At 36.6% G+C, this 21,709-nt stretch overlaps 4 protein-coding genes across 4 annotated transcripts; all 4 read right to left on the reverse strand.

Annotated features, from left to right (window-relative positions):
• LOC104708326 (transcription factor MYB29-like) lies at positions 1,633–3,585 on the reverse strand. Its single transcript, XM_010424875.1, has 3 exons — positions 3,185–3,585; positions 2,714–2,843; positions 1,633–2,615 (listed from the first exon to the last, which is right to left on the reverse strand). Exons 1-3 carry the CDS (start codon positions 3,315–3,317, stop codon positions 1,856–1,858), a joined length of 1,023 nt encoding a protein of 340 aa, XP_010423177.1. The 5' UTR covers positions 3,318–3,585; the 3' UTR covers positions 1,633–1,855.
• On the reverse strand, positions 13,365–15,592 carry LOC104709889. Its single transcript, XM_010426431.1, has 3 exons — positions 15,568–15,592; positions 14,843–15,446; positions 13,365–14,727 (listed from the first exon to the last, which is right to left on the reverse strand). Exons 1-3 carry the CDS (start codon positions 15,590–15,592, stop codon positions 13,365–13,367), a joined length of 1,992 nt encoding a protein of 663 aa, XP_010424733.1.
• Positions 19,236–20,924, reverse strand: LOC104708327 (NAC domain-containing protein 79). The gene is made up of 3 exons (XM_010424877.2): positions 20,463–20,924; positions 20,082–20,359; positions 19,236–19,977 (listed from the first exon to the last, which is right to left on the reverse strand). The coding sequence occupies exons 1-3, from the start codon at positions 20,650–20,652 to the stop codon at positions 19,435–19,437; spliced, it is 1,011 nt and encodes a 336-aa protein (XP_010423179.1). The 5' UTR covers positions 20,653–20,924; the 3' UTR covers positions 19,236–19,434.
• LOC104709890 (NAC domain-containing protein 79-like) lies at positions 21,125–21,709 on the reverse strand. Its single transcript, XM_010426432.1, has 2 exons — positions 21,482–21,709; positions 21,125–21,378 (listed from the first exon to the last, which is right to left on the reverse strand). The coding sequence occupies exons 1-2, from the start codon at positions 21,669–21,671 to the stop codon at positions 21,125–21,127; spliced, it is 444 nt and encodes a 147-aa protein (XP_010424734.1). The 5' UTR covers positions 21,672–21,709.

Consider the following 21,709-nt stretch of genomic DNA (forward strand, 5'->3'; position numbering starts at 1 on the left):
AAAAAAAAAAAAAAAAAAAAAAACAGATTGATTTTGTAAAAAGTGGCTCATGTGTGAGAATATCTTTATATTAGGCTCCGAATTGGTAGCAGGTTTATATTAATTAGAAATATATCACTATGAAATTTTTTATAATCTTTGAAAATTCATCCTAAGCCTTCTCACCGCTTCTCATCAGCTTCCTTGGAACTCCATCAATTTGAATCAAAGAATTTGTTACTTCTCTATCTTATAAAGTAGTAAAGTGGCAATGCATTAATTTCTTCTACTATACGTGAAAAGTTGGTTGCTGCATGTAATCTAGATTAGGACCATTAGGTTGAGCTGCGGTCTAGACAACTTGGACGTTAAAGATTAAGGAATTTTATAGACATAAATTAAGTACACACTCGGATAAAAAATGGGGAAATATCGTTCACGAGCAGCCACACATATATAAAAAAAATAGCTTATAACATAGTACTGCATGATATCGTTGAATGTTTATCAAATTTGTTTTTCTTTGGCACACAAAATCTGTCGGATGGTCACAATCCAATTATTTGCTCACTTATTGCTCCTACTCTCCTAGCATTTGAGTATATATATGTGCATATATATATATATAATTAACTATTTTTGGACAATATATTATACTACACATGTTAGGAACAACGTTATTTCTTGCCTTTTTTTTGTCAACAACGTTATTTCTCGTTTGTTTTTTGTTTATTTTTGGTATATTCGAAACTTCTATGTAAAAGAAATGATGGTGCGGTATGTGAATATATATTACCAGAAAGAGAAAAAAATACTTTATATAGCTTTTGGTCTTCCGAGAAGTTGTACAGTAGCATTTGATAGATACATACATATTACTTTTGAACGAATAAAACAGCAGTGTAAAATGATATACTGCGAGACATATCACTAAAATGGTATCGCCTTACAAAATACATTCACTAGAAAATTTCTATTTTACTTAAATCCTTAACTTTTGCTGCAATTAGTTTAAGAGATAAGTTAAAATGTTATAAAAGTTTGTTCTTCTACGCCACTATATTAGTATTATATTCTTTTCTTTTTATATATCTCATTTATGTGTTGATTAATCATTAATGCTTAGTACTTCGAAGTACTTTGTCATAACAATTAATTTTTTTTTTTTTTTTCATCGACTTTCTCCATAGGGGTTTATTTTCTTCGGACTTTCATCACAAATTGTGTTACATATTTCCAAATGCTTTTAGTAACATGGTTACATGGCTCACGCAAACTAAAGATTTTCTTACGGGGTATTTTTTGTGCTATTCGTCAATTTTTGAAAGTTTGATAGTATAATTTATAACTTTTCATTTTTTGTCTAATATATTTAGAACTTTGGAAGAAAAAAATGAAGTTGGACAGTTTTGACATTTTGAATTCGATGTGATAGAAAACTGACCAATCTTATTGGCGTTCACCATAGTTGACTACAATATTACACCATGCATAGGTTTATGCCAAATATATATTAATTTTAGATTTTATGTTATAAAATGATATCTTCAAACGAAAAAAAAAAACATATATATTGAATCATTGTAAGTTATAACAGAAAAATAAAAATATAAATTTATTCAATATTTAATTTCATAAGGAGGTCCACAAAGATTAAAAGAAAAAAGAAAAAGTTACTATATGTATATTAAAAAAAAAAAACTCGCGTCTCCCGAAAATCAAATACTAAATGATCCACGGGATCACAAGTTTCTCAGATGCGAGAATCTTTTATTGAATATAGCAACTTCTACTGTGAACCTGACAATAACTTGACAAATATCTACGAGAACCATCAAAGTACTGGTGAACTCTGTTCCGGTAAGCAATCAATGGATTATATGAAGTTCCTGTCGTCGCAATCTTGGTTCGTTTCATGATTAAAATCGGAATCTTCAACAAGATAATTTGACCAATCGGTTATGTTTTGCATAATATCGCATTCATCAACGCTTGGTGATGAGACATCAGACATAAGCAGATCTTGAATGTTGTCGCCTTCGTTGTTACCGAACTGCTCAATAAACTGCGAGAAATCGTATGCGGAATTGTTGAGTTCCGTGTTCATGCTGATATCATCGGGAATTATGTGTTCGGATGGCTGAGAGAATGGATCATACTCGTCCATCTGAAGTTGACTAGTATCGGAAAAGTCATCATTGAGACATGGAGGAGACAAGGATGTAGAGCTGATCAAGGTTCCTTCCATGGAGGCTGATAAAATATTTCCAATGGAAGCAGCCCTAGCTGCAACTTTGTTTAACACTTTTGATGTAGAATACCTCTTAAACAAGTGTTTCTTGGAGGTCAAGGAAGCACCGTGTCTCGGTGTCTCATCACTGCTGCTTGTCTCTTGTAGATTGTAGGAGTTTGAAGAAGGAGGAAGAGACTTTGGAGACATCGAACCTGATTGCGATTGTTCATCATCGTTGGGATCAGAAGTCTTGGGCGTGCCTGGATTAGGGTTAGAGGCAAGTGGCTTGTGGGTGACGGGATCGATTCCCTGATCGACCAGACGTTTTTTAAGATGCGTGTTCCAATAGTTCTTGATCTCGTTGTCCGTTCTTTTGGGTAAATGTCTTGCTATGACCGACCACCTATTAAGAAGAGTAAAAATTATATCCAAACTTTAATATATGTGCTAAATTACACTTATTTGTGTGGATTTTGACAAGCTAGAAGCATTTTTAATTACTTGTTGCCGCGAGAAGCGTGAAGCATGATGATAATCTGTTCCTCCTCGTAGCTAAACTCTCCTCTCTTGATATCAGGTTTCAAATAGTTAGCCCATCGCAGTCTACAACTCTTTCCACATCGTTTGAGTCCTAATTAACCACCATTGTCATGATTATAAAACCAACTGTTAGACAATATATACATCTACAAAACAAAAAAAATTCATAAAAAATGATTATCTACTAATTAATTAATAAGATTCTATAATTAGTTATATTGATTATAATCATTTTTATTGAATTTGATATTACTTGATTTTCATATTAATTAGGTTTCAAGTATTCGTTCATATGACGTATTGATATCAACTAATTGGAAATGCATAGGAAATGCAAAACACCAGCCTTCACCAAACCAAAAACTAAAAAAAATTAAGGTTCGTATATTAAAAAGTATATAAACATAGGAGTATAATTAAGTACAAATGTACCAGCTTTTTGGGGAATATCACGCCAGCCTCCTTCACCGTGCTCATGAATGTAAGAGATGAGTTTCTTGTCTTCTTCGGCGGTCCATGCTCCTTTCTTCAGCCCTTCTCCCACACAACATGGCTTTCTTGACATTTTTTTTCTTTCTTTTATGATATTGATTTTACATACAACCTAATTAAAGATGAAGAAACAAGAAAATAAGGAAAGAAACAAAAACAAAACCCCAGTAATGTCGTCGAATTTTAATCCAAAAGACTGATAGATCTGTTTATGAGAACTCTGATGCATCTGAATATGAAACTGACTGAGAAACTGTGGAAGAGCATTTTCATCTTCAAGATATATTTATAATAGATCATTTGAAGAAGGGGAGGATACATCAAAGTTATAAGACATTGCAAGCTACTTACTCCAATCATACATATATATGGACACGAGCATATACATATATATATAATCTCTACGGTACTCGTGTCAATAAAGTGGTAAAAGCACCGTGAATAAAGTTAAACAATAATAAAAAATATCAACTCATCAGCAATCAGGAGTGTGTTGAGTATTGAGTAGTGACCATTCCTTTTTCGGTGGTACTGGAACTTTTCAAATGACAGGAAAGAGAGACTTGAGGAATGTTTTCTGCGAATATTAATTAAAATCTCAAATACCGTGCTGACTAAAATAGAAATATCAAGAATAGCATTGTATATCATTCTAGATTTAATTTTGATCAACAAAATATTTTATTTAAGGAACTAACAATGTCATACGTTACTTATCAAGTAACAAAAAGGGTACATGCTTTGGGAAGAAAGAGAGTAGAAACAATAGGCTACATAACTCATCCTCCTCTTCTGCAACTTTCAAACAGATATATTGATATATAGATGTATATCAGAGATGCCAGAAACTTCTCAAGACTGCTTCAGGCATTTTATTCTGATTGTTATATCTAGGCATTTGATGTGACCAACTGTTTCATTTTAGCAATATCAGAGATGCCAAAAACTTTCAAGACCAGCTGTTTCATCTTAGGCTATTTCTTTTTTTTTTTTTTTTTTTNGTCTGTGTCTGTTGAAAGTATAAGTTAAAAAACAAAACAAGAAATGTTCTTTCTGGAAACCAAATTCATATTATTTATCAAAAAGGAAAAAGGGTATATATGGAATTTTTTTTGAGGTAATATTTAGCGGATTATCTAATTTAATTTAACTTCATATACACGTTCAATTGGTATATCTCACAATTAAAGATATCAGTAGTCACTAGTCAGCATGTTTAATTAATGCAGTATTTATTAAATTTGTATAGCAATAAAGAATAGAAATTAAACATCACGCATCTCGCAAAAGTTAAGCGATAAGAATAAGACCGCCTAAACGTGTTTTTAACTATCTTTTTCATTATAGAAATTTTTTTTAATTAGTACTATTATTATTTTTTGTTATCATCATGATGTACATTTTTATTAGTGCAACCGCGTAGTCTTTTTCTATAGTTATTAATTACTATATGACATTTGTTATAAATTCAGATTAATCATCACGTGCTGTTTTTCAGCATCGCTCTTACACTATTTAATTAATTATTTAAAATTCAAATAAAGTCATTTTGCTTAACTATATATTTAATTATTAATTAAGGTTATAATAAAAATTAAAATAAAGTCGTTTTGTTTAAATATTAGTGTTCGTTTCTTTTCAGCTCACATGCATCTCACTTGCCCCTCTCTATCATTTCTCGCATTTGAAAAATCTATTAGTTACGCCTCTTCGGGATTTGCAGGGCTAACTCGAACATCACATTAACACCACAGATATAGCTAGCTACATTAAGTGGGTATATGCTTGATTAATAAGAAACCTGAGACGTAACTACAATGAATTGGTGATATATATATATATATATATACACATATATACACTACTAATACACACATATATTTGTTGGAAAAATCTATAATCAAGACACAAAATCAACAAAAGTTTCACTGTTATATAACCGGAGTAGATCCATGTCAGATTAGAGTATAATCTTGTATGTTAATCATCAAGTGAGTGTGGGTTAAGTACCATATAGGTTATTACTACGGAAAAAAAAATGACTCGGTTTTTTCTTAGCTAACGGCTGTTCTTGAGTGTCAAGAAACTACATACTTAGACATGGAACTTCTTGTTTAACAAACAAACAAAAGAAAAACTATTTGTATCATCATTGTATGGTACAGGACTACAGGTTAATGATGCATATTTCTGTTAAATCAAATCACTAAACAGAAAGATCACATACACGATTTATCTTACCACAGTCTCATCCTTCCTGTTAAGACTGATTAGACATACACCACGTTAACCAACCTTTGGCAAAAATAAGGGATATTTTGATATTATTTATATAGTTATTTTAGTTGAAAAGTTCTATGTTTTTTATGTTTCTTAAGGAAATAAAAGCATTTCTTTATCAACCCATTACCCAGTAGCAAATAGAAATTATATAAATGGTGATCATAATATGGTACTAGATTCAAAACACATTCTTTTCTTACTAGTGTGGTGGACATACCATACATATCATTTAATATTTGGTGGAGAGAGTTACCAACTATAGGATGAAAAAATTGTACATCTTGCTACACGTAGCATGCCACGAATGGAACAATGTAAATTATAACTCATGCAGATTAATTTTACTGGTGAAATGCAAGCTTATTAAATGGGTGCTTTTATTTTTGGGACTTGGACCATAGATAGCTAAAGGAAAGGTGGTTTGATTATTTTATTGAGGTGGGAACTGAAAAAACTAGGCGATTGAAAACTTGTGAAAAAGGCGATTAAAGACGCGACCCCATTCCTTCACCCTCCATCTTCGCTGATCTCGGCGTCGGCTCCTATCGGTCATCATAACTAAAAAGAAACCCAAAAAAACATCTCTTCGTGGTTCTCCATTTGGGACCGCTCTTTCCTCTGTTTCTGTTTTGAAGTCCCCTGTTCCTGTCTTGAAGTCCATATCGCTTGTATCTCCTCTCTCAACAAATGGGTCCCTCGGATCTCCTAGATCTGAACAGTTACCTGAACCCTCCAAGGTCTTGGCTAATTTAGGGGCTTCCGTTTCAACCGATCCATCCTCTCATGTGGCGGCGGAGTCAAAATCTGGAAATCCTAATTTCACTACTCCAACAACCGCAGTCCCTCGACATCCGGTATCAGCTGTCACCAGTGAGAAAGTCAATTCCGGGAACCCTCAAACTGCGATGAACACAATTGAGGCAAAACCGGCAATTACTATTTCCAATCTAGCCTCTCCGGTGAATCAGGTGCTGTCATCTGACTCCCCATGGAAAAATCTTGTTAACGGTAGCTCGATAAAGCTATCAAAGAAAGGTACTCCCTTCACTCTTGATTCGGGTGAAGCTTGTGTAACGATACCAAACTCGGTGATTGAAAGAAATAGAAAAGCCTGGGACAGCTTCGTCCTTGGTCAATTCTACGAGGAACCTCCATCTAGAGGAGCGGTACAGGCAATTGTGAACGGTATATGGAGTCCCCAACGTAAGGACATCTCGCTCTCCAAAATGGAGGGAAACTCTTTTATTTTTCGAGTACCCTGCCCAAATGCTCGACGCAGAATTCTTAGCCAGTGTCTCTGGCAAATAGATGGACAGTCGATGTTTGTAGCCAAGTGGTCTCCGGAGATCACACCCTCAAAACCGGAACTATCTATGGTCCTAGTGTGGCTTGAATTTGTGGGAGTCCCCTTGCAATTTTTCAATCGCGAAGGACTTGAACACATATCGGGTCTGGTTGGACACTCGGTCTGTTTTCACCCACACACCAAAAATCTGATCAACATGGAGGTAGCAAAGGTATACACGGTCATTGATCCGAGGAAACCGCTGCCAGAAGCTGTGAATGCCCGCTTTGAATCCGGAAAAGTAAAGCGTATTCAGGTCTCGAGTCCATGGCTTCCTTCCCTTTGTAGTCATTGTAAGAAAGTGGGACATACAATATCCCGTTGCTCCAAAGCGCCGCCCAAGTGTTCTACATTTGGCTCTGTGAAACACCCTACTGCAGAATGCCCAAGAGCAAAAAAGGAGAAGACACTAGGAAAACACCCTATAGCAAGCCAACTGCCCATCATAGGGTTACCACCAAACCTGAATTTGGGTGACCAATCGGGCTCCAAGCTCCCACCTGTTCAAAATGTAATCCACCCGGTTGTCCCGCTAAAACCAGTACCAGCGGAAACAGTCCCACCCGTGTGGTCAGTTGGGAAGAGTGCAAAGCTTGTGGCTTCTTCAAGGACAGAAAAGAATTCAAATTCACCTAAATCAGCTTCACCTCCTCGTGTTCTGGTTCTTGACGATGGTAAGCTGTGTATTGACTTGAGAGACAATCTATTTTCCCATCTATCACCCCAAGAAAATGCAACAGGCGATGATGAGTCAGAAACAAGTTCAGCCAATCTCTCGGAAGAAGATGCCAATCCGGAAGAAGAAGAAGATCGCTTCTTAAAGGTTGTCTCCAAGAGAATGCTGAGACAAAAGTGGCGTAAGGACCGGGTAAGAGGCCCCTTAAACCTCTAAACCCCATATCATTTTATGGATATTTTTTGTTGGAATGTAAGGGGGTTTAATGACCCTGTAAAGCGGCGAAGTATTAGGAAATTGTTGAAGCAAAATCAACCAGTTTTTGGTGGGATTATTGAGACCCATGTCAATCCCTTAAAAGCGGATAATATAGCCTCTCGAACTTTTCCGGGATGGTCTTTTGTTAATAACTATGAGTTTTCAGATCTAGGAAAGATCTGGATCATTTGGCATCCCTCTGTTCAGGTAACTATTATCAGTAAATCCCTGCAGATGATCACATGTCGTGTCAAGCTGCCTTTTGTCCATCAACAGCTTGTTATCTATGTGGTCTACGCCTCCTCTACGAGTAATTTTGCAAGGAAAGATCTTTGGGCTGAGATTGTGGATTTAGCCGTAGACTCGACACTCACAAGTTTGCCCTGGACTGTTCTAGGCGATTTCAACCAAACGCTTCTGCCTCACGAACACTCTGACCAAGATGCAAATGTGATGACTTCGGGAATGCGCGACCTCACACAATGCCTCACTTCAGCCTCTCTAACTGATCTTCCCTATTGTGGCAACACCTTCACTTGGACAAACAAACACACATCTGGTCACGTTGCAAAGACACTTGACAGAATTGTTGTAAACGCGGAATGGATCTCAGCTTTCCCCTCTTCCCTAGCAGTTTTTGGAGAACCTGCCTTCTCGGATCACAGTCCCTGTTGTCTGTTCCTGGATAATCAAGTGCCAAAGAGGAAGAAACCTTTTAAATTTCTGGTGATGTTGAACAACCACCCAGATTTTGCTCCCCTTGTAAAGCTCTGGTGGGACGGCCTCAACTTTGATGGAACCAAGATGTTCAAAATAGCAAAGAAACTAAAAGCCCCGAAAGGAGTGATTCGTGAGTTCAACAAAGGAAACTACTCAGGTATTGAAAAGCGAGTACAACTGGCCTATGATGAACTCCTTCGATGTCAGCAGGATTTCCTTAAAGCACCCACTCCGCAGCTAGATATGCAGGAGAAACTAGCGCATCAGGAATGCTGTTTCTTAGCTAGAGCTGAGGAATCCTATCTAAGACAAAAGTCTCGTATTTGCTGGCTTGAAGAGGGGGATAAGAACTCAAGATTTTTCCACCAGTCCATTATTACCAGGCAAGGATTTAACGAGATCATCTTCCTTCTTGATAACAATGACCAGGTGGTGGACTCTAGCCAAGGTATCCAAAACCTTGTGCTAGAATTCTATCAAAATCTACTTGGAGAGCAGCTCCAACTCACCACAGCATCGGTTCCAGAATTAGCTGAGCTACTTCCTCAACGATGCTCTGAGGCAGCTTCTCGGACTCTGAACTCACCAGTAATGCCGGAGGAGATAAGAAATGTTGTATTCTCGTTGTCACAAAACAAAGCCCCGGGTCCCGATGACTATTGCGTTGAATTTTTCACAGCCCACTGGGAAACTGTCGGCCAATCAGTAATAGATGCAGTCCTGGAATTTTTCCATTCTGGTAAGCTCCTCACCTAGTGGAATGCCACCATTCTGACTTTGATCCCAAAGATCCCAAATGCACAGCGAGTGACCCAATTTAGACCCATATCCTGCTGCAACACCTTATACAAAGTCGTCTCCAAGCTACTTGCTAATAAGCTTAAGAAGGTACTCCCTGATTTGATCTCCAACTCTCAATCTGCGTTCATACCGGGTAGACTTTTGGTGGAGAATGTGTTGCTTGCAACTGAGTTAGTGCAAGGATTTAACCAGAAGAATATCTCCTCCAGAGGAATGCTTAAAGTGGACTTGACGAAGGCTTTTGACTCGGTTCACTGGGGATATATACTAAACACCCTCAAGGCTTTGGATTTCCCTGCTCATTTCATTAAGCTTATCGACCAATGCATCTCCACAACCAGTTTCTCTGCATGTGTAAACGGAGAATTATGCGGATATTTCCGTGGAGCAAAGGGCCTCCGCCAAGGGGACCCCCTCTCGATCTATCTGTTTGTCTTGGCAATGGAAGGACTATCACAGCTCCTATCTAAGCAGTACAACTCAAAACTGATTGGCGCTCACCCTCTTGCTATGGACCCGCAAATCACTCACCTAGCCTTTGCGGACGACATAATGGTGTTCTTTGATGCAAAAGTGGGCTCCATAACTCACATTGCAGCGGTTTTCAAAGAATTTTCAAGAATATCTGGCCTCACAATGAATTTGAGCAAAACGGACCTCTTCATAGCAGGGGTGAACCAAGTTGAAACCTCACAGATGGCATCTCTTGGCTTCAACACTGGTTCACTCCCAATTCGATACCTCGGGTTTCCCCTCATGCACAGGAAGCTAAGGCTAGCTGAGTATCGACCCCTTATCGAGAGCTTAACAAAGCGGCTATCCTCTTGGACATCTCGGACACTATCTTACGCAGGTCGTCAACAACTCATTTCTTCGGTAATCTATGGCACCATAAACTTCTGGATGGCGGCATTTGTTTTGCCAAAGGGATGCATTAAGGAAATCGAAAGCCTATGTATTAACTTCCTCTGGAATGGCAATGGGGGTCGGAAAGGTTCAGTAAAAGTGGCATGGAGACACTTATGTCTCCCAAAAAACGAAGGAGGATTGGGATTCAGATGCCTATCTGAGTGGAACAGAACATTGATGCTTAAACTAATATGGAGACTTTTTGGTACCAGTGACTCACTGTGGGCCTTGTGGATGCGGAACAACAAAATCAAGGATCGTTGCTTTTGGAGCTTGGATGTTAAAAAGCAATCGTCTGCCACCCTAATATCCATGCTCAGATTGCGTCACATTGCTGGAAATTTCCTCTATGCCCATCTGGGTAATGGTCAACAATGCAGTTTCTGGTTTGATAGATGGACACCTTTTGGCCCCCTAATAGAGTTCATGGAACACACCGGTCCAGCTCAAACAGGCATCCCATTGCAGGGAAAAGTAGCTCAAGCTTGTACACTCGGGGGTTGGTCTCTCCGACCAGCAAGATCCTCACAAGCGGAGGCCCTCCACGTCCATCTTACATCCGTTAACCCCCCCTCCTTATCAGTGACACCAGATTCCTATTCATGGCGGATAGGTTCAGAAGATCTTGAAATTTTCTCCTCTGCTAAAACCTGGGATGCCATCAGACCGCGAGCAACTCCTCCACACTGGACCAACCAAGTTTGGTTCAAGGGTGCAATTCCTCGCCATGCTTTCCTATTTTGGCTCATGCATCTCAACAGACTTCCACTGAGAGAAAGACTGGTAAGTTGGGGTATGCAAATTGATCCTTGCTGTTGTATATGCGGTTTGGAACAGGAAACGCGTGAGCATCTGTTCCTACGGTGCCGCTATGCTGAGACCCTTTGGTCGGAAGTCACAAGACGTCTTGGATACAGGCCTTTCACGTTTCACACATGGGAAGCTCTCTCTGAATGGTTGGATATGAAAGACGGGGTTACACTCCTCCCTCTTTGCAGAATCACTGCACAAGCTACCCTCTATGCAATTTGGCATGAGCGGAGTACCACAACAATGCTACTACGGATGCTATTACCACCTTTAAGACCCTGGACCGTCAAATCCGGGATGCCATTATGGCAAAGCAGAGCAAAAGGAACTTCAAAAACCTCTTACTAGTATGGTTGAAATATAACTAAGGCTTGGGTGTATATCTTTTTTTCGGTGTCTCCTTCCTTGTTTTTATTTTTTTGAGCAAAGAACGAACCATGTAATACGGCATTACAACTTCAACAAACTTTGGGTTTAACGAAATTCACATAATTTCAACAAAAAAAAAAAAAGTGGTTTGATTGGAATCACCCACTCACACAATCGTTTTCCTCTTGTTTTTCTGTTGGACATACACAATCGTTTCCCTTTTTATCATCATATTAATTTTTCTTTTTTTTTTGAATTTCTATTTTTCAACTTTTGCAACTTCCAGTAATCAATCATTCTCAAATATTAACATTCGTATTTGGAAAAAAAAATTACGATACTTTATTTTGAATTAAAAGTTTCGTTTGGGTATATATATAAGTATATATAACTGTTTGTATGAAAAATATTTACTTTATTCTATTTAAAAATTAATATTAGATAATCTAGAATAAATATGATATAATTAATAAAATTACATAAGTTATATCAAGACGACATATTCTATTATCAAAATGAAGGGAATATTTCTTATCGCAAATTATAACAATGTCTTTGACAAAAGAAGAAATAGTAATTAAGTTTGTTGCTTAATATTAGGTTGTCATTTTCGTCATCAACTGCAACTTGAAAATACTGTGGCATGATTGGGACAAATAAAACGTGAACAAAATGGACAGATGAGGGGCCGCCCAATTTGCCTTAGCATATGTTAGTTTAGAATACGAGAGCCACACAGACAAATTATCATGCATGCATAGATAGTCTCAGAGTCGTGCCCAGAGATTTAGAGGCCGTAGGCAAAAACAAAAAAAAATTGTTTCATCTTTAAAATAATTTATAAAAATATAACATTTTTAATACTTCATAAACCAAAGGTATAAATTAAAATAATCTTTCATAGTATTGTGTTACTATCAACAACAAAAAATAGTTTGGTGATTATACGAATTTTAAATAAACTGTGGTATAAAAATGTGATATCTAATTAATATAAGAAAATATTAATATGCAGAGATCCTAACTTGTCGTTGTAATTATAGATTCTATATATTGTAGTATTGCTCTATATTCACTATATTCCCTTATCACTAGTATAAATTTCCATAACCTTACTTTGATACATGCATGAACAAAAACTATTAACAAAAATATGGCTTCTTAAACTTTCTACAAAATTAAAGGCCGTAGGCGAGTGTTTCTTTTTTGACCATGTAGGCACGGCTCTGCATAGTCTCATAAGATCTTTTTCGTAAGACTTGCATTGTATCATTTTGCATGGCTTTAATTGCTGCATGAATCGGAATTAGTTAAAAAGAAAACTATAGAAAACCATTAATTGGTCTCTGCCCAAACAAGAGATGAATTTTAGTAGATGACGTTAGAGGAAACGTCTTCTTTTATTTGGAGCTAGGTACCAAGAGTTCATTGACGTTAGGATTATATTCAGATAAATACATAAGATTGCAAAAAAAAAAAAAAAAAAAAAAAAANAAAAAAAAAAAAAAAATCTGGAATAACAAAAGACTGATAGGATGAAGGGATGAATGATAGTGGACATGTTGACAAAGAAATATTTAAGGATGTGATAGTGGACCTTAGAATAATAGACGCCTAGAACAAAAGCAGTAGCAATTTTTTGTGGAGAAACAGAAAAAACGTATATAGGAAATTAGAAAGATAAAGTGAAAGAGGAGCCAACGGAGAGCGACAACAATGACATGTTCATTGACACTCTCATAAGAGAAGTTTATGTCATTAATTATGTGGTTCTCTAACTCTCGTATATTGCTAATTTCAAATAAATTATATGTTTTAAGTCAACATTATCTTCTAGTACCTTATCGACTTATGGTATAGTAGTTAAGAAAAATCCAATTCCACTTCCACATTTCGAAGGACTATGATCTCTTCAGTTTATTGATGATGTTTTTTTTTTTGGAAACCATTTATAAATTAGAAACGCTCAACCTCCAAACTAGGGAGGAGGCATTACAAGACAGTAGGCTAGCATCTGCCTCTGAGTTCTCCGAACGAGGTACATAACAATAGAAAATAGACATAAATTTAAGGGAGAGAAATTGAATATTATCCAAAATCCCATCGAGTTCAGTAGTTTGGCCACCGGAATTGATAAGACCAATTAGGTCCTGACAATCCGAGTTGCAAACCAACCTTACAACACCCATAGCTAAAGCCGCCATGATAACTGTTTTTAGAGCTAAAGCCTCTGCTACGAGGGAAGAGGACACAAAGGGTTGAGAAGTACTTCCTTGTTGAATCAATCCAGAAGTGAAATTATTGATGGTCCAGCCCAACCCACAAACCTTTGTCGTAGCATTCCACGCTGCATCAGAGAAGCAGACGCAAGCCTCCGGGTGGATAGAGACAGCTTCGACCAGCTTCCGCTTTGTTTGCTTCTTCGGTTGGATCAGTGCAGCCTGTTGCCAGCTCCTAGCTTCCAGAATCGCTTTTTGGACCACCTTAATTTCCGACCAGATTTTGTTTTCAAAAATCAATAAGTTACGCGATTTCCATAGGTACCACATGATCCAGGGGTACAGCGGGGCAATACTCAATCCCACTGGTGGGAGGGTGAGCGATTGCCCTACTGACACCAACAATTCCTTAACAGTACTCAGGTTATCCAATCTAGGCAGAGAAACCAAAGGAGCTAGTTGCCAAACCCTCTTCGCAAACAGGCAGGAGCCTAGGACATGCAGAGCTTCTTTGTTCCCACCACATCTCTTACAGCTTCCAGCATCACCTATTCCTCTACTTACCAACAGCATGCCCACTGGGATGACATTACGTACAACTTTCCATAAAAACATCCTAAGCTTTGGAGAAGTGGTAACCTTCCACACATTCTTGCTCCAGTTGAAACTACCTGAAGCTCCCGGAACAACTGAACACTTGCACAAGTTATAACCAGATTTCGTAGTATAGTTCCTTGATCTCTCCGGAAGCCACCGAAGCTTATCCGGTTTTGGGGAATCACTCAATATCAGACTGAGTATCTCCTCCTCATGATGAGGTATCACTTGACGAATAACCTCCACATTCCACTTGGTAGAATTTGGGTACAAGAGCTCCTTTACTTTCCAATGCGCTTTCTCCTTTGTAGGTGGTCCCATTGGGATCAAAGTTTGTGACTTGCGACCTAGACAACCACGGAGCACTCCAAACTTTGATGTCTTCACCATTCCCGACAATCCAGCCAAGTCCTTTCCTGAGGATATCCCTAGTCTCCAAAATGCCCCTCCACCCATGGGAGGCGTTGGATGGTGCTTTCGCTTCCATAAAGGAGGACTGATGACAATATTTGCCCAATAAAACTTGAGCTAGCAAGCATTCCGGTTGGAACAACAACTTCCATCCTATCTTGGCGATTAGGGCATCATTAAAATTTAAAATGTCCCTAAACCCCAATCCCCCTTCCTCTTTTGCACCGGTAAGCGTATCCCATCCCACCCAGCAAATTTTCTTCTGCCCTGGTTTATCATCCCACCAAAATCTAGTCAGAACCGATTGAAGTCTTTTACATAAAGACAATGGGAGCTTGAAACAAGACATGGCGTAGGACGGCATAGATGAAAGAACCATCTTCAGCAGGATCAACTTCCCTGCACTAGTGAGAAACCAGTTGGATAAGGACATAACTCTTTGTCTTACTTTATCCACTAGTGCCGTGAAAATATCTTTCTTCCTTTTCCCAAAATGCTCAGGGAGCCCGAGATATTTCCCTACACCTCCTTCATTGGTGATCCCCAAAGCTTGCTTCACTCTCACTTTCACTTCCAGGGGTGTTTTAGAAGAGAATGTAATCCCAAATTTCTCCACATTTATACACTGTTCAGAAGCTTCCTCATAACGCTTTAAAATAAGCATGAGAGTAGCGCAACTGCTTGGGCTTGTTTTACTGAAAAACATTGTATCATCGGCAAAGAGAAGGTGATTAATCAAATGGTTCTTCCTTGCTACTCTTACACCCGGGAGAGAGCCTGTTCTTTGTGCATTTTGACACAACCCTGACAACACCTCAATACAGAGTATAAACAGGTAAGGAGAGAGGGGATCTCCTTGCCTCAAGCCACGGAAGGGTATAACCTTACCCAAAGGAGCCTCATTGACCAGAAAGGCATAACTTACCGACGAAACATATTCCAAACCCCATTTAATCCACGTATCATGGAAACCTAAATGCTCTAACACGGCATGTTATGATATGCTTTCTCTAAGTTTTTTCCAACATCAAATATCCCATATAGCATTCTGATTTGAAAAAAGACAATGAAGAAAGGTAGTAGCTAGTGCTGGGTAAAATTAACTTTAAGTAAGTTGACTCCTTATATCATCAAAGTGTTTATTTCTTATGAATACTTTATGTTAAATATTTACTTGTGATTATCGTTTAGTTTATAAAGATTTCCTATTTTGGTTAGAATTATTGTTTAAAAAAAAAAAGGTTTTAAGCTTTTCTTTCTTCAGTGTTAAAACTGTATACATGTTTCGAGAATTGTTTAGTTATTAATTACATATATATAATTGTTATCGTACGACTGAACAGACTCATCAATGAAATTTTGAATGCACATCATCATCAAAATCTTCACAGTTCTCCAGTTTTTCTTAAGTTTCAAAATGATCGCTACATCAAAATCATATGATCATAATGTTAAAAAATATTAGTTCACTAACAAATTTTGTTTACGTTTGAGAACGATTTATTTCGTACAGCTTGAGAATGGTTTTATTTGGATATATTTTAAATAAATGTAATGTAGTGGTAGATTCCCTTCTTATCCTAATAAGCGTGATCGATTTCAAGAATATGTATGAACTTCGATACGACACACACCGTGACCGTACCTTAGCCCTTAGGACTTCAAAAAAAACGAAACAACGTTTGGATTGTAATAAGCAGCATTTGTCTCGTCGCACCTTCGGTGACTTATAATTTAGTACCGTTATCTTCCTAGCTCTCATTATTACAAAAAATTCCAATAATTGGATTATAGTTATACTATTCGATTGCATAACTTCTTTTATGAAACAGAATTCGTATGCAGCGATCGGTCGACAGTAATTCCATTTATTAGAATAATAGTGTAGACAATATGTATTTATATGATTCCCTCTATCGTGGACCCAATTCTCTCTTAACTTTAAAATTTTAGGTTTTGGCTGTTAAGAGCATTACCATCGGTAATGTCTTTTAAATGGGTGTCAAATTTTAATAATATTCATATTTTAATATAATTGATTTCTTTAATAATGTTAACCATTAACAAGTAAACATCTGGCAAATAAAGATTTTATAGTGTCTTAGTGGGTGTGTGCAGAGATACTATCACACCCTCTTTCTTATTTTTCTCAATTTTTCATTTTTTTTTTTAAATAAAGAGACATTCACTCAGTATTACTGATGAGATGCCCTAACAAACGTTACACAATGTCGGTGTGATGGCTACGGGGTTTCTGCTAATTTAAATAATTAATACTGCTTTTTGTTAAAGTAGAACAATAATTCAGTTTTTTTTAATGGTTTTGTTGTTTTAAACAATTGACTAACATGTGACATAATAATTTATTTTACTGTTATCGATGCCATTACATTCGTGAGACCAAAACTCGCATGTATATTTTAAGTTTTAAACCCCGAAAAAGAAAGAATGTTTACTGTTTACTACTCCGTAATTTTAACAATAATTTATTTTTAGAATTTTCACAATTTAAGTGTCTTTAATGCCAATTTTATATATCAACATCATTCTCTGATGACTGATGTCAATCTTCAGTCTTTCACCATTTTTTCTTTCTTGTAATTATATAATATGGTGACTAATTAAATATAATGACTAATGACACACACATGTCTTCTAAATGCTGTCATCTATGCTTTATTAATTATATAAAAGTTGATTGGGTGATGATAGAAAATTAAAGGTAAACTTATTTAAATGTTTTGCTAATCGCACCCATATGTGTGAGATTATTAAATTAAGCGACTTGTCTGACGCACAAAAAAATCAACAACAAAAGAAACAACGAAGAATCTCCAAAAAAAGCTTTACCATATTGAGACCATTAGATCAAATAGGCCTATATATTTATGGGCCTAAGCCAGACTCCCTTCCAGTGATTATCATCGGCCCATTTTAGTATCTAAAAATCAAGTCACGTGCGTGTGGTATACATTTTATACATTCGTTTACGGCCTTGCGGGTTATCTGCTAGTTTTAGGGGAAATTTATGAAAATTCTGATACTTAGAATTAAACTATATGTGCCTCAGCCTTACAACGAAATCAAGACTATTTAAAATATACTTCTAATTAATGAATACTTTACACAGTAACCAAATTAGCAGAAATATCAGTTTTGAAAATGCCCATACTTTGATGCATCTCGTATTTAAAAAGAGATGATGGACAAGTAATTGTCTTTTTTAATGTGGAAACTAAACAAACCGGTAAGAACTAAAGTGGCGACTAATTTACAACGAATAAGACACGTGGGCTTTACCAAAAAAAACGAATACGACACGTGGGAATACGTATCCATGTGAAATCCGTAATTACTGAGGTGAGATTTCTAATTCATCTGAATTTTATACTAATCCGAAATTAGCAAAATACAAAATTTAATTCGAGTTTCTTTGGCGTTTGGGAATCTATTTGTAAAAGGTAACTAAAGTTATCAACTTTTACTTTGTTATTATCCAAAACTTTCAATACGGGCATACTTTATTTTAACGTCTTCTTCTTTTAATAATTCTACATTGACCAATGGGGATGTTTATTATAATCAGTAATAAAGCTATTTTTTTTATGTTTTGATATTTTACTAATTATATATTTTTTAAAAAAAAAAATTTTTCGTAAGCCATTGACAGTATATTACACGTGTCCTAGCTAGTCAGTTTGGGTATAACTACAAATTTCTCTTCAAAAACTAAATTATCCTGTAAAATATAATTTGGATAACGAATAAAAGCTGCAGAAGTCTTTTTTGTTTTTTGGTTAAAAGTTTTGAAGTCTTCACTCATATTGTAAGTTTCTTAGAATAAGAAATTAAAAATACGCAGAAGTCAAATTTTCCCTTCTGGTTAAAGATTGTGGGGGTCGTCTTTCTCTCATATTGTAATTTTAAACTTCTCGTATATCTTATACATCATTTATAAATTAAATATCTTATACAAAAATGGTGCCCAAAACTAAAGTATAATTTCATACATCATTCGTAACAACTTTATAACGGAATAAAGATTTTTTTTTTTTTTTTTTGTGTTAAGGAAAAAAGTATTGCATGTTAGAATATTGTTATAAGAAAATTGATTAAGTTCTTAACTGATCATTTGTTCAATACAACATGTAATTTTTTTTTTATAAAAAAAACATGTAATTATTTCCAAATCAAAAACTCTATAAAAGACCAAATTTTAATTAAAAGTTCAATACATGATAATATTACACCTACTAAAAAAATTTCTAAACTAATAAAAGTTTTATTGTTGGTTGTATTTATTTCATATATATTCATAACTGAAATATTGATTTCTTGGTCTTACGGCAATCCACTTTTAGTAGATATTTTTTTTCTTTTGACATTCAAGTAGATGTTCGTTTATGCACTTATATCGTTAGAAAATACTGTAACGAGAGACGACCACCAGGGGGTTATTTTTCCTAAAATCTCCCGACTCTATTGTCATAAATGGTTTGAGAAAATGTGAAATATGTAGAACATGTGTATTCAAATCACCCGCAACTAATTCGCAAGTATGGTTTTCACAAAAATAATCCACCACACAATTGCTTAATAAATTCGATTAATTGCTTCTTTTTATCCTCATTCTTCTAATATTAACTTTTGCTTGAACATATAATCTAAAGCATCAATAGTGGAAGTAGTGATATATAAATCTATACAAACTTAGCACACCACGCCAAAAATGATAAAACTTTGCAAAGGTTTTTGTACTTGTGACCTAACTTAATGGATTCTTTTTTAGGCTTCAGTAGTTCCAGAAAGGTTCAAGATCAAGTGGACCGGCAGAGGAAGATGGAACTTCTTGATGATCAAATCGTTTCCTCCCAAATTCAAAAACCGATGATTGATCGGTATTAGAAGCCCCAGTTTCCTGCGAATTAATGTTCAATGTTTTGAAGCTCTGCCTTTTGTTATTCTCGATCATTGCTTGTAAAACTGACTGTTCTTGCGTAAGAACCGGATTGGAACTCTGTAGGTTCTCCGAAACGTTGAGAGATTGATGAGGTTGGTAAAGTGGAATCATCTGTAGAAACTCTGGTTGGATCGAGGAGCTGAGGGAAGAGTTGCTGAAACAATTGAGTAATGTGGTTCCTCTGGTTTCAGCTTGGTTGGAGAAGCAGGGCACGTAAACTGGCTCGGTCTTGGTTTTGTCATTGTATGTTGAAGAATCGGTCAAAGGTGGTAAGCTGGACCCGGTTCCATAAGAACCGATTCGGATCAAAGTCGAAATAGGGATCTTCTTGCCTCCAGCAGTTTTATGAAAGACCCTGCATATCACCCATTCATTCTGCCAAATGGAACCAAACCAACAAAAACAGAGCAAAAACAGAGTATAAGACAGAGTTTTAAAACAGAGCAAGAAACAGAGCAAAGCTTGGATTTCATTATTACCTTAGCGGTTTTAGGCAAGTTATGAGCAGAGAGTTTCCCATCTAGCCGATACTCATGCATCACCCAATTTGTTTTGAGGCCTTTAGGAGCTCTTCCTCTATAGAAAACAAGTGTTTTCTTCATACCAACAAGCGATTTGCCTCGGTAAATCTCCTTATCCTTCCCTGTCGCTTTCCAATAACCGGCTTGGGTTGCTCGGTTAGTCCTCAAACCAGTCGGATACTTTCTATCCCTCACACAGAAAAAATACCATTCTTTCTCACCCATTTTTGCTTTATCTGCAAGAAAAAAAAACAAGTCCAAACTCAGTAGAATTCAAGAACAACGATGAAATAAACTTGTTTGTGTTATGCTATAAAATTTGGTTTTGTTTGAACGTACAAGGCAACTCCCAAGGCTCAGCTTTGTTCAAATCCACCTCACCAATAGCTTTAGCCGAGAAAGCCATGTCAAGAACCTTGTTGTGTAGATAGTGGGTTATGAGTTCTTCGTCTGTTGGATGAAACCTGAAACCAGGAGGCAAATCCATCTGCTCATCATCTTCCTTGTGAAACCCACCGAAAGCTTCCATCTTTTTTGAAAACCTTAAACCCTACAGAAGAAAAGGTAGAAAAAAAAAAAAAAACTGATCCCGAAACAAAATCAAACCTTAATTTGATCGTTTTCTCAAACGGTTTTCTTTGAATAGATCGAGAAAGATTTGATCTTGAATGTTTTCAGGAGATGGGTTCAGAGAATATATATAGATATATGGTAGAGAGAGAGAGAGAAAGAGAGTAAAGGTGAAAGAGAAGTTAGGGAGATAGAGATTAAGGAGACGCAGAGGAACTATTAAGGAACGGAACCAAAATGAAACTAGAAAGGTGGAATTTTTTTTTGATGAAAATGATCGTTTTTACATTATATAATTTTTTTTTATATATATAAAAGTATATTGTTCATATTTTGTGAGAGGAGAAAAGATACGTAGTGTGTAACGCAACTTGGCTAGGTTGTTTTGCACTTTCCCCTTTTTAAAAAGAGAGAAACCTTTTTTCTGCTCTTTAAAAANGTTTCCCATCTAGCCGATACTCATGCATCACCCAATTTGTTTTGAGGCCTTTAGGAGCTCTTCCTCTATAGAAAACAAGTGTTTTCTTCATACCAACAAGCGATTTGCCTCGGTAAATCTCCTTATCCTTCCCTGTCGCTTTCCAATAACCGGCTTGGGTTGCTCGGTTAGTCCTCAAACCAGTCGGATACTTTCTATCCCTCACACAGAAAAAATACCATTCTTTCTCACCCATTTTTGCTTTATCTACAAGAAAAAAAAACAAGTCCAAACTCAGTAGAATTCAAGAACAACGATGAAATAAACTTGTTTGTGTTATGCTATAAAATTTGGTTTTGTTTGAACGTACAAGGCAACTCCCAAGGCTCAGCTTTGTTCAAATCCACCTCACCAATAGCTTTAGCCGAGAAAGCCATGTCAAGAACCTTGTTGTGTAGATAGTGGGTTATGAGTTCTTCGTCTGTTGGATGAAACCTGAAACCAGGAGGCAAATCCATCTGCTCATCATCTTCCTTGTGAAACCCACCGAAAGCTTCCATCTTTTTTGAAAACCTTAAACCCTACAGAAGAAAAGGTA

This window comes from Camelina sativa, chromosome 8, assembly GCF_000633955.1.
Source record: "Camelina sativa cultivar DH55 chromosome 8, Cs, whole genome shotgun sequence".
In the NCBI taxonomy this organism is placed as follows: domain Eukaryota; kingdom Viridiplantae; phylum Streptophyta; class Magnoliopsida; order Brassicales; family Brassicaceae; genus Camelina; species Camelina sativa.